The sequence below is a fragment of the Salvelinus namaycush genome, chromosome 35, assembly GCF_016432855.1.
Source record: "Salvelinus namaycush isolate Seneca chromosome 35, SaNama_1.0, whole genome shotgun sequence".
Classification (NCBI taxonomy): domain Eukaryota; kingdom Metazoa; phylum Chordata; class Actinopteri; order Salmoniformes; family Salmonidae; genus Salvelinus; species Salvelinus namaycush.
In genome coordinates this window covers 4,989,823-5,004,604 of record NC_052341.1, presented here as the reverse complement: position 1 = coordinate 5,004,604, position 14,782 = coordinate 4,989,823, and the positions used below count along the sequence as shown (strand labels likewise).

Here is a 14,782-nt window from a genome sequence, read left to right as displayed (position 1 = left end):
TATATCCTACAGAGTGCACTACTTTTGACCAGGATCTACAGGCGGATCATTTGGAAAATGTCCGGGAGTTAAGAGGAATTGGTTTTAGTTATGTTGGGCCCTGGTCAAAAGTAGTGCTTTAGGAGATAGGGTACCATTTCATAAAGTCAGAACCGACAAACAAAACAGTCCACATTTCACTTCCTGCCTTTTATAAAGGGTTAGAGTGTAAAGACTAAGGCCTCTGCAAATTCCAGAACATAAAACAAACCAGCCCCAAAAAAATGAGATTTGGATTAACTTTCAAATCAGATCAAAACAAACAAAAACAAACAAGCTGACATACAGATCCATTCAGACAGGTCTGGTTCCCCATCAGTGGAGTGGATCACATACAGATCCATTTAGACAGGTCTGGTTCCCCATCAGTGGAGTGGATCACATACAGATCCATTCAGACAGGTCTGGACTGGTTCCCAAGCAGTGGAGTGGATCAGGTGACTGGTGGATCAGGTGACTGGTGGATCAGGTGACTGGTGGATCAGGTGACTGGTTCCCAAGCAGTGGAGTGGATCAGGTGACTGGTGGATCCGGTGACTGGTGGATCAGGTGACTGGTGGATCAGGTGACTGGTGGATCAGGTGACTGGGGGATCAGGTGACTGGGGGATCAGGTGACTGGTGGATCAGGTGGTTGGTGGATCAGGTGACTGGTGGATCAGGTGGTTGGTGGATCAGGTGACTGGTGGATCAGGTGACTGGTGGATCAGGTGACTGGTGGATCAGGTGGTTGGGGGATCAGGTGACTGGTGGATCAGGTGGTTGGTGGATCAGGTGACTGGTGGATCAGGTGACTGCTGGATCCGGTGACTGGTGGATCAGGTGGTTGGTGGATCAGGTGACTGGTGGATCAGGTGACTGGTGGATCAGGTGGTTGGTGGATCCGGTGACTGGTGGATCAGGTGACTGGGGGATCAGGTGACTGGGGGATCAGGTGACTGGTGGATCAGGTGACTGGTGGATCAGGTGGTTGGTGGATCAGGTGACTGGTGGATCAGGTGACTGGTGGATCAGGTGACTGGTGGATCAGGTGACTGCTGGATCCGGTGACTGGTGGATCAGGTGACTGGTGGATCAGGTGACTGGTGGATCAGGTGACTGCTGGATCCGGTGACTGGTGGATCAGGTGGTTGGTGGATCAGGTGACTGGTGGATCAGGTGACTGGTGGATCAGGTGACTGGTGGATCAGGTGGTTGGTGGATCAGGTGACTGGTGGATCAGGTGACTGGTGGATCAGGTGACTGGTGGATCCGGTGACTGGTGGATCAGGTGGTTGGTGGATCAGGTGACTGGTGGATCAGGTGACTGGTGGATCAGGTGACTGGTGGATCAGGTGGTTGGTGGATCAGGTGACTGGTGCCGAATCCCCCTCGGCTGTATTCATCAGCACATACCGTAGCAAAACAAAACAACTGTTTCTTATTGGACCAGTCCAGGTAGTCTCTCCCTGTTTCGGCCCGTTTGCTTGCGTTTGGTGCCTAATGAACACACCCCTGCTGTCCTCTGTCCTTGTCTACGGGAGCGGTGACACCGTCACTCCTCTCCTCCCTCACCCAATGAGGTAACCGTGTGTTTCTGAAAAGTATCCCCTTGTTAGTAAATCCACCAATCACCTTCCCTCGTTCCTACGCATGTTTCCCGCCCCTTCCTGTTGCAGAAGGAATTGAGTCGCTGACACAGGAAGTCCAGACAGGAAGTACACACACCTGATGGCAGGGGACATGTTGAGGGTGTGTGGTAGTGAGGGCGTATTGACTTGCGTGGTAGTGAGGGTGAGCAGTGGCTTCACTACCAGTCAGTTGTCCACCTTCACAGGGCCTGTGTCAGGGTTCGATGGTTCCTCCGTGCTGGGCTCTACCCTGGGGTCAACAGGCTCTACAATGGGGTCAACAGGCTCTGCCCTGGGGTCAACAGGCTCTACAATGGGGTCAACAGGCTCTACCCTGGAGTCAACAGGCTCTACAATGGGGTCAACAGGCTCTGCCCTGGGGTCAACAGGCTCTACAATGGGGTCAACAGGCTCTACCCTGGAGTCAACAGGCTCTGCCCTGGGGTCAACAGGCTCTACCCTGGAGTCAACAGGCTCTGCCCTGGGGTCAACAGGCTCTACCCTGGGGTCAACAGGCTCTGCCCTGGGGTCAACAGGCTCTGCCCTGGGTTCAACAGGCTCTGCCCTGGGGTCAACAGGCTCTGCCCTGGGGTCAACAGGCTCTGCCCTGGGGTCAACAGGCTCTGCCCTGGGGTCAACAGGCTCTGCCCTGGGGTCAACAGGTTCTGCCCTGGGGTCAACAGGCTCTGCCCTGGGGTCAACAGGCTCTGACGGAGCCCACACTCCTCTCACTCCACTGTCCTCCTCCTCTCCATTCACTATCTTCTCCCATTGGCCAAGGTTCTCCCTGTGGAAAAACAATCATACCAGGATCAAAAGGCCAGTAGGACAAATGTGCTACGTGGGCCTGATAAATATTACAGACAAAGAGACAGACAGACAAACACACTGGAAACTGTACACATTATGCAGATATGTGTTAGTCCATGTATTATATGGTGTGTAGTCCATGTAATATATGGTGTGTTCATCCATGTAATATATGGTGTGTGTAGTCCATGTAATATATGGTGTGTTAGTCCACGTAATATATGGTGTGTTAGTCCATGTAATATATGGTGTGAGGTCCATGTAATATATGGTGTGTTAGTCCATGTAATATATGGTGTGTTTGTCCATGTAATATAGGGTGTGTGTAGTCCATGTAATATATGGTGTGTTAGTCCATGTAATATATGGTGTGTTAGTCCATGTAATATATGGTGTGGTAGTCCATGTAATATATGGTGTGTTAGTCCATGTAATATATGGTGTGTAGTCCACGTAATATATGATGTGTTAGTCCATGTAATATATGGTGTGTTAGTCCATGTAATATATGGTGTGTAGTCCATGTAATATATGGTGTGTTAGTCCATGTAATATATGGTGTGTAGTCCATTTAATATATGGTGTGTTAGTCCATGTAATATATGGTGTGTTAGTCCATGTAATATATGGTGTGTATAGTCCATGTAATATATGGTGTGTTCATCCATGTAATATATGGCGTGTAGTCCACGTAATATATGGTGTGTAGCCCATGTAATATATGGTGTAGTCCATTTAATATATGGTGTGTAGTCCACGTAATATATGGTGTGTTCATCCATGTAATATATGGTGTGTAGTCCATGTAATATATGGTGTGTTAGTCCATGTAATATATGGTGTGTGTTAGTCCATGTAATATATGGTGTGTAGTCCACGTAATATATGGTGTGTAGCCCATGTAATATATGGTGTAGTCCATTTAATATATGGTGTGTAGTCCATGCAATATATGGTGTGTTAGTCCATGTGATACATGGCGTGTTAGTCCATGTAATACATGGTGTGTTAGTCCATGTAATATATGGTGTGTAGTCCATGTAATATATGGTGTGTTAGTCCATGTAATATATGATGTGTTTGTCCATGTAACATATGGTGTGTTAGTCCATGTAATATATGGAGTGTAGTCCATGTAATATAGGGCGTGTGTAGTCCATGTAATATATGGTGTGTTAGTCTATGTAATATATGGTGTGTGTATAGTCCATGTAATATATGGAGTGTAGTCCATGTAATATAGGGCGTGTGTAGTCCATGTAATATATGGTGTGTAGTCCATGTAATATATGGTGTGTTAGTCCATGTAATATATGGTGTGTTAGTCCATGTAATATATGGTGTGTTACTCCATGTAATATATGGTGTGTGTAGTCCATGTAATATATGGTGTGTGTAGTCCATGTAATATATGGTGTGTGTAGTCCATGTAATATATGGTGTGTGTAGTCCATGTAATATATGGTGTGTGTAGTCCATGTAATATATGGTGTGTGTAGTCCATGTAATATATGGTGTGTTAGTCCATGTAATATATGGTGTGTTAGTCCATGTAATATATGGTGTGTTAGTCCATGTAATATATGGTGTGTGTAGTCCATGTAATATATGGAGTGTAGTCCATGTAATATATGGTGTGTTAGTCCATGTAATATATGGTGTGTTAGTCCATGTAATATATGGTGTGTTAGTCCATGTAATATATGGTGTGTGTATAGTCCATGTAATATATGGAGTGTAGTCCATGTAATATAGGGCGTGTAGTCCATGTAATATATGGTGTGTAGTCCATGTAATATATGGTGTGTAGTCCATGTAATATAGGGTGTGTGTATAGTCCATGTAATATATGGAGTGTAGTCCATGTAATATATGGAGTGTAGTCCATGTAATATATGGAGTGTAGTCCATGTAATATAGGGTGTGTAGTCCATGTAATATATGGTGTGTTAGTCCATGTAATATATGGTGTGTAGTCCATGTAATATATGGTGTGTGTAGTCCATGTAATATATAGTGTGTAGTCCATGTAATATATGGTGTGTTAGTCCATGTACTATATGGTGTGTGTAGTCCATGTCCTATATAGTGTGTGTATTGTATGTAACTCACCTGCAGGCTTGTAGAAGAGGGCCAGACGGGGGGAAGAGCTCAGATAAGGTAGTATAACATGGGAGTGCAACAGCATTGTAGAACCCCACCTAGAGAAACAGACAAGGAGAAATCATGTGTTTGGATAATAACAACAATATATTCCGACGATGACCTAAAAAATGTCCCCGTCACAGATCTGATGGGGCTGGATGGGAAAGCAAGATGATGGAAACTATGTGCAGTGGAGCTGTTGTTGCTGATGTTTCCACCTATACCTGTCTCAGGTCAGTAAAGGGGCGGGAACAAGGGCAGAGGGGGGGGGACGGACATCTTTCCACAATGAGACGCAGCCCAGGTAATGTTCTTAGTGTGTGTGTGTGTGTGTGTGTGGTTCTTACCTGCCCCTGAGGAACCTCTTCCTTCTTATCTCTGTCCATCATAGGGATGGGCTGTATACCTATCTTCTTCATCTCATCCCCCTGTAGAGGAGGAGGAGGAGAGGAGGAGGAGGAGGGAGAAGAGGAGGAGAGGAGAGGAAGAGAGGAGAGGAAGAGAGGAGGAGGAGAGAAGGAGTAGGAGGAGGAGAGGAGGAGGAGGAGAGGAAGAGGAGGAGGAGAGGAGAGGAAGAGAGGAGAGGAAGAGAGGAGGAGGAGAGAAGGAGTAGGAGGAGGAGGAGAGGAGGAGGAGAGGAAGAGGAGAGGAGGAAGTAGAATAAGGGAAGAACAAGAGGAGAAGAAGAGAGAAGGGAGAGGAAGAGAGAAGGGAGAGGAAGAGAGAAGGGAGAGGAGGAAGAGAGAAGGGAGAGGAAGAAGAGAGAAGAGGTAGAATGGAAGAGGTTATTGAGACCAAAACAAAGTGACACCTGATGATCTTTTGAGTACTATGATTCATTCCTTTGTCATAATCCATTCATTCAGAACTCATTCATAATCATTCATTATTAATGAATTGATGAACTCTTTACAACAGTAGTATTGTAGTACACTCTTAGAAAAGAAGGCGCTACCTAGAACTACAAAGGGTTCTTCAATTGTCCCAATAGGAGAACCCTCTGAAAAGAATAGTGTATTTGTTCCAAGTGGAACACTTCCGCTATTACAATGTTCTACGTGGAACCCTTTCACCACCAAAGTGTTCTACCCGGAACCTAAAAAAGGTTATCTTTTGGGGACAAACAAAGAACCCTTGTGGTGGTTGAGTGTAGTGAGTTATACTACTGTACCTCGGCCCAGAACTCAGCGTAGATATCATTGGCTGTGAGTCTCGTGATTGGCCACAGCTTGGTAACGGAACACAGGTCACATGCTGTCATCATCAGACCAATCACACGGTCCCTGGGGAAAGAGAAGTATTTGTTTTTATTTATTTATGATTTATTTATATCTACAGTGCATTCAGAAAGTATTCAGACCCCTTGATTTTTTCCACATTTTGTTACGTTACAGCCTTATTCTAAAATGGATTAAATAAATAAAAATTCCCTCATCAATCTACACATGACCCTAAGCACACAGCCAAAACAACGCAGGAGTGGCTTCGGGAAAAGTCTCTGAATGTCCTTGAGTGGCTCAGCCAGAGCCCGGACTTGAACATGATCGAACATCTCTGGAGAGACCTGAAAATAGCTGTGCAACGACGCTCCCCATCCAACCCGACAGAGCTTGAGAGGATCTGCAGAGAAGAATGGGTGAAATTCCCCAAATACAGGTGTGCCAAGCTTGTAGCGTCATACCCAAGAAGACTCGAGGCTGTAATCTCTGCCAAAGGTGATTCAACAAAGTACTGACTAAAGAAAGGGTCTGAATACTTATGTAAATGTGATATTTTTGATTTGTCATTATGGGATGTTGTGTGTAGATTGATGAGGGGAAAAAACTATTTAATCCATTTTAGAATAAGGCTGTAATGTAACAAAATGTGGAAAAAGTCAAGGGGTCTGAATACTTTCCGAATGCACTGTATTTCCAGATGCATGAGAATGAATGTAGTTGTCCCCTGACTCTATTAGTATTTTCTAACTGTCGTCATGCTGACCCAAAACACTGTGATGCTGACCCAAACCACAGTGATGCTGACCCAAACCACAGTGATGCTGACCCAAAACACTGTGATGCTGACCCAAAACACTGTGATGCTGACGCAAAACACTGTGATGCTGACCCAAAACAATGTGATGCTGACGCAAAACAATGTGATGCTGACGCAAAACACTGTGATGCTGACCCAAAACACAGTGATGCTGACCCAAACCACCATGATGCTGACCCAAACCACTGTGATGCTGACCCAAACCACAGTGATGCTGACCCAAAAGACTGTGATGCTGACCCAAACCACAGTGATGCTGACCCAAACCAGTGCTGCTGATCCAAACCACTGTGATGCTGACCCAAACCACCGTGATGCTGACCCAAACCACAGTGATGCTGACCCAAACTACCATCATGCTGACCCAAACCACAGTGATGCTGAGCCAAACCACTGTGATGCTGACCCAAACCACTGTGATGCTGACCCAAAACACCGGGATGCTGACCCAAACCACAGTGATGCTGATCCAAAACACTGTGATGCTGACCCAAACCACAGTGATGCTGATCCAAAACACAGTGATGCTGATCGAAAACACTGTGATGCTGACCCAAACCACAGTGATGCTGACCCAAACCTCAGTGATGCTGACCCAAACCACTGTGATGCTGACCCAAACCACAGTGATGCTGACCCAAACTACAGTGATGCTGACCCAAACCACTGTGATGCTGACCCAAACCACCGTGACGCTGATCCAAAACACTGTGATGCTGACCCAAACCACAGTGATGCTGATCCAAAACACTGTGCTGCTGACCCAAACCACAGTGATGCTGACCCAAACCACTGTGATGCTGACCCAAAACAATGTGATGCTGACGCAAAACACTGTGATGCTGACCCAAAACACAGTGATGCTGACCCAAACCACAGTGCTGCTGATCCAAACCACTGTGATGCTGACCCAAACCACAGTGATGCTGACCCAAACCATTGTGATGCTGACCCAAACCACCGTGATGCTGACCCAAAACACATCGATGCTGACCCAAACCATTGTGATGCTGACCCAAACCACCGTGATGCTGACCCAAACCACCGTGATGCTGACCCAAAACACCGTGATGCTGACCCAAACCACAGTGCTGCTGATCCAAACCACCGTGATGCTGACCCAAACCACCGTGATGCTGACCCAAACCACCGTGATGCTGACCCAAAACACCGTGATGCTGACACAAACCACCGTGATGCTGACCCAAAACACCGTGATGCTGACACAAACCACCGTGATGCTGACCCAAACCACCGTGATGCTGACCCAAACCACCGTGATGCTGACCCAAACCACAGTGATGCTGACCCAAACCATTGTGATGCTGACCCAAACCACCGTGATGCTGACCCAAACCACCGTGATGCTGACCCAAACCACCGTGATGCTGACCCAAACCACCGTGATGCTGACCCAAACCACCGTGATGCTGACCCAAACCACCGTGATGCTGACCCAAAACACTCTCTCTTCACGTTGCTCTGTTCAGCACGGTTCCAGCAACTATAGTGGATGTGTAACCATGGTAGCTCAGTAAGCTTGGTCTGATTTGTCTTGGTTCAGCTCTTTAGTGTGAACGTTCTTATTTAACCTGTGACATGTGTTGGTGGTTGTTCAGGTCCAGTGTGTGTAACCTCTGTCCTGTGTTGGTGGTTGTTTCAGGTCCAGTGTGTGTAACCTTAGACCGGTGTTGGTGGTTGTTTCAGGTCCAGTGTGTGTAACCTTAGACCGGTGTTGGTGGTTGTTTCAGGTCCAGTGTGTGTAACCTCTGTCCTGTGTTGGTGGTTGTTCAGGTCCAGTGTGTGTAACCTCTGTCCTGTGTTGGTGGTTGTTCAGGTCCAGTGTGTGTAACCTTAGACCGGTGTTGGTGGTTGTTTCAGGTCCAGTGTGTGTAACCTCTGTCCTGTGTTGGTGGTTGTTCAGGTCCAGTGTGTGTAACCTCTGACCTGTGTTGGTGGTTGTTCAGGTCCAGTGTGTGTAACCTCTGACCTGTGTTGGTGGTTGTTCAGGTCCAGTGTGTGTAACCTCTGACCTGTGTTGGTGGTTGTTCAGGTCCAGTGTGTGTAACCTCTGACCTGTGTTGGTGGTTGTTCAGGTCCAGTGTGTGTAACCTCTGACCTGTGTTGGTGGTTGTTCAGGTCCAGTGTGTGTAACCTCTGACCTGTGTTGGTGGTTGTTTCAGGTCCAGTGTGTGTAACCTCTGACCTGTGTTGGTGGTTGTTCAGGTCCAGTGTGTGTAACCTCTGACCTGTGTTGGTGGTTGTTCAGGTCCAGTGTGTGTAACCTCTGACCTGTGTTGGTGGTTGTTCAGGTCCAGTGTGTGTAACCTCTGACCGGTGTTGGTGGTTGTTTCAGGTCCAGTGTGTGTAACCTCTGACCTGTGTTGGTGGTTGTTCAGGTCCAGTGTGTGTAACCTCTGACCGGTGTTGGTGGTTGTTTCAGGTCCAGTGTGTGTAACCTCTGTCCTGTGTTGGTGGTTGTTCAGGTCCAGTGTGTGTAACCTCTGACCTGTGTTGGTGGTTGTTTCAGGTCCAGTGTGTGTAACCTCTGACCTGTGTTGGTGGTTGTTCAGGTCCAGTGTGTGTAACCTCTGACCTGTGCCGGTGGCTGTTGAGGTCCAGTGTGTGTGTGTGTGGTGTGTGTGTGTGTGTGTGTGTGTGTGTGTGTGTGTGTGTGTGTGTGTGTGTGTGTGTGTGTGTGTGTGTGTGTGTGTGTAACCTCTGACCTGTGTTGGTGGTTGTTGAGGTCCAGTGTGTGTGTGTAACCTCTGACCTGTGTTGGTGGTTGTTCAGGTCCAGTGCTCCAGCGGTCAGTAGCTCAGCTAGCTGTTTGCGGTTACCGAAGTAGAGCGCCAGGTCTGTAGCGATGATGGCCTTGTGGATGACCTCTAGAACCTGCTCGTACTCACTGGAAGTCAGGTTGGAGAAAATATTGTGCCCTTCCAGCTATGGGAAACAAAAGAGATCAATAAAAAGCAAAAGCTCTGCTTATGAGGCGTTCGGCTCAGCTAGGCTTAGGTGGGATAGCCAGAGGGTACATCCTGAGGTGGAGACGTAGGTCATTTAACGTTTGGGTTAGTTAGGAATACTTCTCAGGGCCTTTAACGTTGGGGGTAGCTAGGAATACTTCTCAGGGTCTTTAACGTTGGGGGTAGTTAGGGATACTTCTCAGGGTCTTTAACGTTGGGGGTAGTTAAGAATACTTCTCAGGGCATTTAACGTTGGGGGTAGCTAGGAATACTTCTCAGGGCATTTAACGTTGGGGGTAGCTAGGAATACTTCTCAGGGACTTTAACGTTGGGGGTAGTTAGGGATACTTCTCAGGGACTTTAACGTTGGGGGTAGTTAGGGATACTTCTCAGGGCCTTTTAACGTTGGGGGTAGTTAGGAATACTTCTCAGGGACTTTAACGTTGGGGGTAGTTAGGAATACTTCTCAGGGACTTTAACGTTGGGGGTAGCTAGGAATACTTCTCAGGGCCTTTAACGTTGGGGGTAGTTAGGAATACTTCTCAGGGCCTTTAACGTTGGGGGTAGCTAGGAATACTTCTCAGGGCCTTTAACGTTGGGGGTAGCTAGGAATACTTCTCAGGGCCTTTAACGTTGGGGGTAGCTAGGAATACTTCTCAGGGCTGGGGTCAATATAAGAAGTAAATTGAAATTCCAATTTACAGGCTATCTATTTTAAATGTCTCAATACACTTAAAAGTAAAAGCTATTTATTTTCCACTTTTGAAGTTTTAAATTCTAATTACTTTTTGAATGAAATACCTTAATTGGAATTGACCCCAACCCTGACATTTAGGAGGACAAGGATTCAAGGTACATGATCATCATCTACCAATGATAAAGATTTGAATTGGGTGGTGACACAGATTAATAACAATGTGTGTGTGTTTGTGTGAGTGTGTGGTGTAACAGGGTGTGGTGTAACAGGGTGTGGTGTAACATTGTGTGGTGTAACACAGGGTGTGGTGTAACAGGGTGTGGTGTAACACAGGGTGTGGTGTAACACAGGGTGTGGTGTAACAGGGTGTGGTGTAACAGGGTGTGGTGTAACAGTGTGTGGTGTAACAGTGTGTGGTGTAACAGTGTGTGGTGTAACAGGGTGTGGTGTAACAGTGTGTGGTGTAACAGTTTGGTGTAACAGTGTGTGGTGCAACAGGGTGTGGTGTAACAGGGTGTGGTGTAACAGGGTGTGGTGTAACAGGGTGTGGTGTAACAGTGTGTGGTGCAACAGTGTGTGGTGTAACAGGGTGTGGTGTAACAGTGTGTGGTGTAACAGGGTGTGGTGTAACAGTGTGTGGTGTAACAGTGTGTGGTGTAACACAGGGTGTGGTGTAACAGGGTGTGGTGTAACAGTGTGTGGTGTAACAGTGTGTGGTGTAACAGGGTGTGGTGTAACAGTGTGTGGTGTAACAGTGTGTGGTGTAACAGTCTGTGGTGCAACAGGGTGTGGTGTAACAGTGTGTGGTGTAACAGTGTGTGGTGTAACAGTGAGTGGTGTAACACAGTGTGTGGTGCAACAGTGAGTGGTGTAACAGGGTGTGGTGTAACAGGGTGTGGTGTAACAGGGTGTGGTGTAACAGGGTGTGGTGCAACAGTGAGTGGTGTAACAGGGTGTGGTGTAACAGTGTGTGGTGTAACAGGGTGTGGTGTAACAGGGTGTGGTGTAACAGTGTGTGGGGTAACAGGGTGTGGTGTAACAGTGAGTGGTGTAACAGGGTGTGGTGTAACAGTGAGTGGTGTAACAGTGAGTGGTGTAACAGTGTGTGGTGTAACAGGGTGTGGTGTAACAGTGTGTGGTGTAACAGGGTGTGGTGTAACAGGGTGTGGTGTAACAGGGTGTGGTGTAACAGTGAGTGGTGTAACAGGGTGTGGTGTAACAGGGTGTGGTGTAACACAGTGAGTGGTGTAACAGTGTGTGGTGTAACAGTGTGTGGTGTAACAGGGTGTGGTGTAACAGGGTGTGGTGTAACAGTGTGTTTGTGTGAGTGTGTGGTGTAACAGGGTGTGGTGTAACAGTGTGTGGTGCAACAGTGTGTGGTGTAACACAGGGTGTGGTGTAACAGGGTGTGGTGTAACACAGGGTGTGGTGTAACACAGGGTGTGGTGTAACACAGGGTGTGGTGTAACACAGGGTGTGGTGTAACAGTGTGTGGTGTAACAGGGTGTGGTGTAACAGTGTGTGGTGTAACAGTGTGTGGTGTAACACAGGGTGTGGTGTAACACAGGGTGTGGTGTAACAGGGTGTGGTGTAACAGTGTGTGGTGTAACAGGGTGTGGTGTAACAGGGTGTGGTGTAACAGTGTGTGGTGTAACAGGGTGTGGTGTAACAGTGTGTGGTGTAACAGTGTGTGGTGTAACAGTGTGTGGTGTAACAGGGTGTGGTGTAACAGTGTGTGGTGTAACAGTGTGTGGTGTAACAGTGTGGTGTAACAGTGTGTGGTGTAACAGGGTGTGGTGTAACAGTGTGTGGTGTAACAGGGTGTGGTGTAACACACACTGCTGTATAGGGCAGCTAGAGTGTGTGGTGTAACAGTGTGTGGTCCAACAGTGTGTGGTGTAACAGTGTGTGGTGTAACAGTGTGTGGTGTAACAGTGTGTGGTGTAACAGGGTGTGGTGTAACAGTGTGTGGTGTAACAGTGTGTGGTGTAACAGTGTGCGGTGTAACAGTGTGTGGTGTAACAGGGTGTGGTGTAACAGTGTGTGGTGTAACAGGGTGTGGTGTAACAGGGTGTGGTGTAACAGGGTGTGGTGTAACAGGGTGTGGTGTAACAGGGTGTGATGTAACAGGGTGTGGTGTAACAGTGTGTGGTGTAACAGTGTGTGGTGTAACAGGGTGTGGTGTAACAGGGTGTGGTGTAACAGGGTGTGGTGTAACAGGGTGTGGTGTAACAGGGTGTGGTATAACACACACTGCTGTATAGGGCAGCTAGAGTGTGTGGTGTAACAGTGTGTGGTCCAACAGTGTGTGGTGTAACAGTGTGTGGTGTAACAGGGTGTGGTGTAACAGGGTGTGGTGTAACAGTGTGCGGTGTAACAGTGTGCGGTGTAACAGGGTGTGGTGTAACAGTGTGTGGTGTAACAGTGTGTGGTGTAACAGGGTGTGGTGTAACAGGGTGTGGTGTAACATGGTGTGGTGTAACAGGGTGTGGTGTAACAGTGTGTGGTGTAACAGGGTGTGGTGTAACAGGGTGTGGTGTAACAGGGTGTGGTGTAACAGGGTGTGGTGTAACAGTGTGTGGTGTAACAGGGTGTGGTGTAACAGTGTGTGATGTAACAGTGTGTGGTGTAACAGTGTGTGGTGTAACAGTGTGTGGTGTAACAGGGTGTGGTGTAACAGGGTGTGGTGTAACAGGGTGTGGTGTAACAGGGTGTGGTGTAACAGTGTGTGGTGTAACAGGGTGTGGTGTAACAGGGTGTGGTGTAACAGGGTGTGGTGTAACAGTGTGTGGTGTAACAGTGTGTGGTGTAACAGGGTGTGGTGTAACAGTGTGTGGTGTAACAGGGTGTGGTGTAACACACACTGCTGTATAGGGCAGCTAGAGTGTGTGGTCCAACAGTGTGTGGTGTAACAGTGTGTGGTGTAACAGTGTGTGGTGTAACAGTGTGTGGTGTAACAGTGTGTGGTGTAACAGGGTGTGGTGTAACAGGGTGTGGTGTAACACACACTGCTGTATAGGGCAGCTAGAGTGTGTGGTGTAACAGTGTGTGGTCCAACAGTGTGTGGTGTAACAGTGTGTGGTCCAACAGTGTGTGGTGTAACAGGGTGTGGTGTAACAGTGTGTGGTGTAACAGTGTGTGGTGTAACAGTGAGTGGTGTAACAGTGAGTGGTGTAACAGGGTGTGGTGTAACAGTGTGTGGTGTAACAGTGTGTGGTGTAACAGGGTGTGGTGTAACAGTGTGTGGTGTAACAGTGAGTGGTGTAACAGGGTGTGGTGTAACAGGGTGTGGTGTAACAGTGTGTGGTGTAACAGGGTGTGGTGTAACAGGGTGTGGTGTAACAGTGTGTGGTGTAACAGTGTGTGGTGCAACAGGGTGTGGTGTAACAGTGTGTGGTGTAACAGTGTGTGGTGTAACAGTGTGTGGTGTAACAGTGAGTGGTGTAACAGTGTGTGGTGTAACAGGGTGTGGTGTAACAGGGTGTGGTGTAACAGTGCTGTATAGGGCAGCTAAAGTGTGTCTGTGTGTTGATTTTTCTGTGTAACATTGTAGTGTTGATTCAGGAGTTAAAATCACTCTGTAATAGTGAAATTAACACTCAATGGTGTAGAATAACTCCCAGTGTTGGTGTTAATAACCAGAGTTATTATTTACACCAATTGTTATCATTTCCCCGGCATGATGTAATACAGCTTGACTTTTAAGGATTGTTTTTAATATCTGTGTTAAAAAAAAGGTGTTAAAACAAATCAAAATATATTTTATATTTAAGATTCTTCAAAGTAGCCACCCTTTGCCTTGATGACAGCTTTGCACAATCTTGGCATTCTCTCAACCAGCTTTATGAGGTAGTCACCTGGAATGGATTTCAATTAACAGGTCTGCCTTGTTAAAAGCTAATTTGTGGAATTTCTTTCCTTGTTAATACGTTTGAGCCAATCAGTTGTGTTGTGACAAGGTAGGGGTGGCATACAGAAGATAGCCCTATTTGGTAAAAGACCAAGTCCATATTATGGCAAGAACAGCTGAAACAAGCAAAGAGAAACAACAGTCCATCATTACTTTAAAGACATGAAGGTCAGTCAACACGGAACATTTCAAGAATTCTGAAAGTTTCTTCAAGTGCAGTTGCAAAAACCATCAAGCACTATGACGAAACTGGCCCTCATGAGGACCGCCACAGGAAAGGTCCTCATCTGCTGCAGAGGATACGTTCATTAGAGTTACCAGCCTCAGAAATTACAGCCCAAATAAATGCTTCACAGAGTTCAAGTAACAGACACATCTCAACATCAACTGTTCAGAGGAGACTGTGTGAATCAGGCCTTCATGGACGAATTGTTGCAAAGAAACCACTACTAAAGGACACCAATAAGAAGAAGAGACTTGCTTGGGTCAAGAAACACGAGCAATGGACATTAGACTGGTGGAAATCTGTCCTTTGGTCTGGAGTCCACATTTGAGATTTTTGGTTC

At 47.0% G+C, this 14,782-nt stretch overlaps 1 protein-coding gene across 1 annotated transcript in view; it reads right to left on the bottom strand.

Annotated features, from left to right (window-relative positions):
• Positions 1-1,834: 1,834 nt before the first annotated feature.
• The window catches only part of LOC120029365 (cAMP and cAMP-inhibited cGMP 3',5'-cyclic phosphodiesterase 10A-like), a 112,643-nt gene continuing 99,695 nt past the window's right edge, over positions 1,835-14,782 (bottom strand). The window contains exons 14-18 of the mRNA XM_038974593.1: positions 9,414-9,586; positions 5,775-5,886; positions 4,951-5,031; positions 4,571-4,659; positions 1,835-2,435 (exon numbers count right to left, since the gene is read on the bottom strand). Coding sequence (XP_038830521.1) covers positions 1,835-2,435; positions 4,571-4,659; positions 4,951-5,031; positions 5,775-5,886; positions 9,414-9,586 — 1,056 coding nt within the window. The remainder of the gene's footprint in view (positions 2,436-4,570; positions 4,660-4,950; positions 5,032-5,774; positions 5,887-9,413; positions 9,587-14,782) is intronic.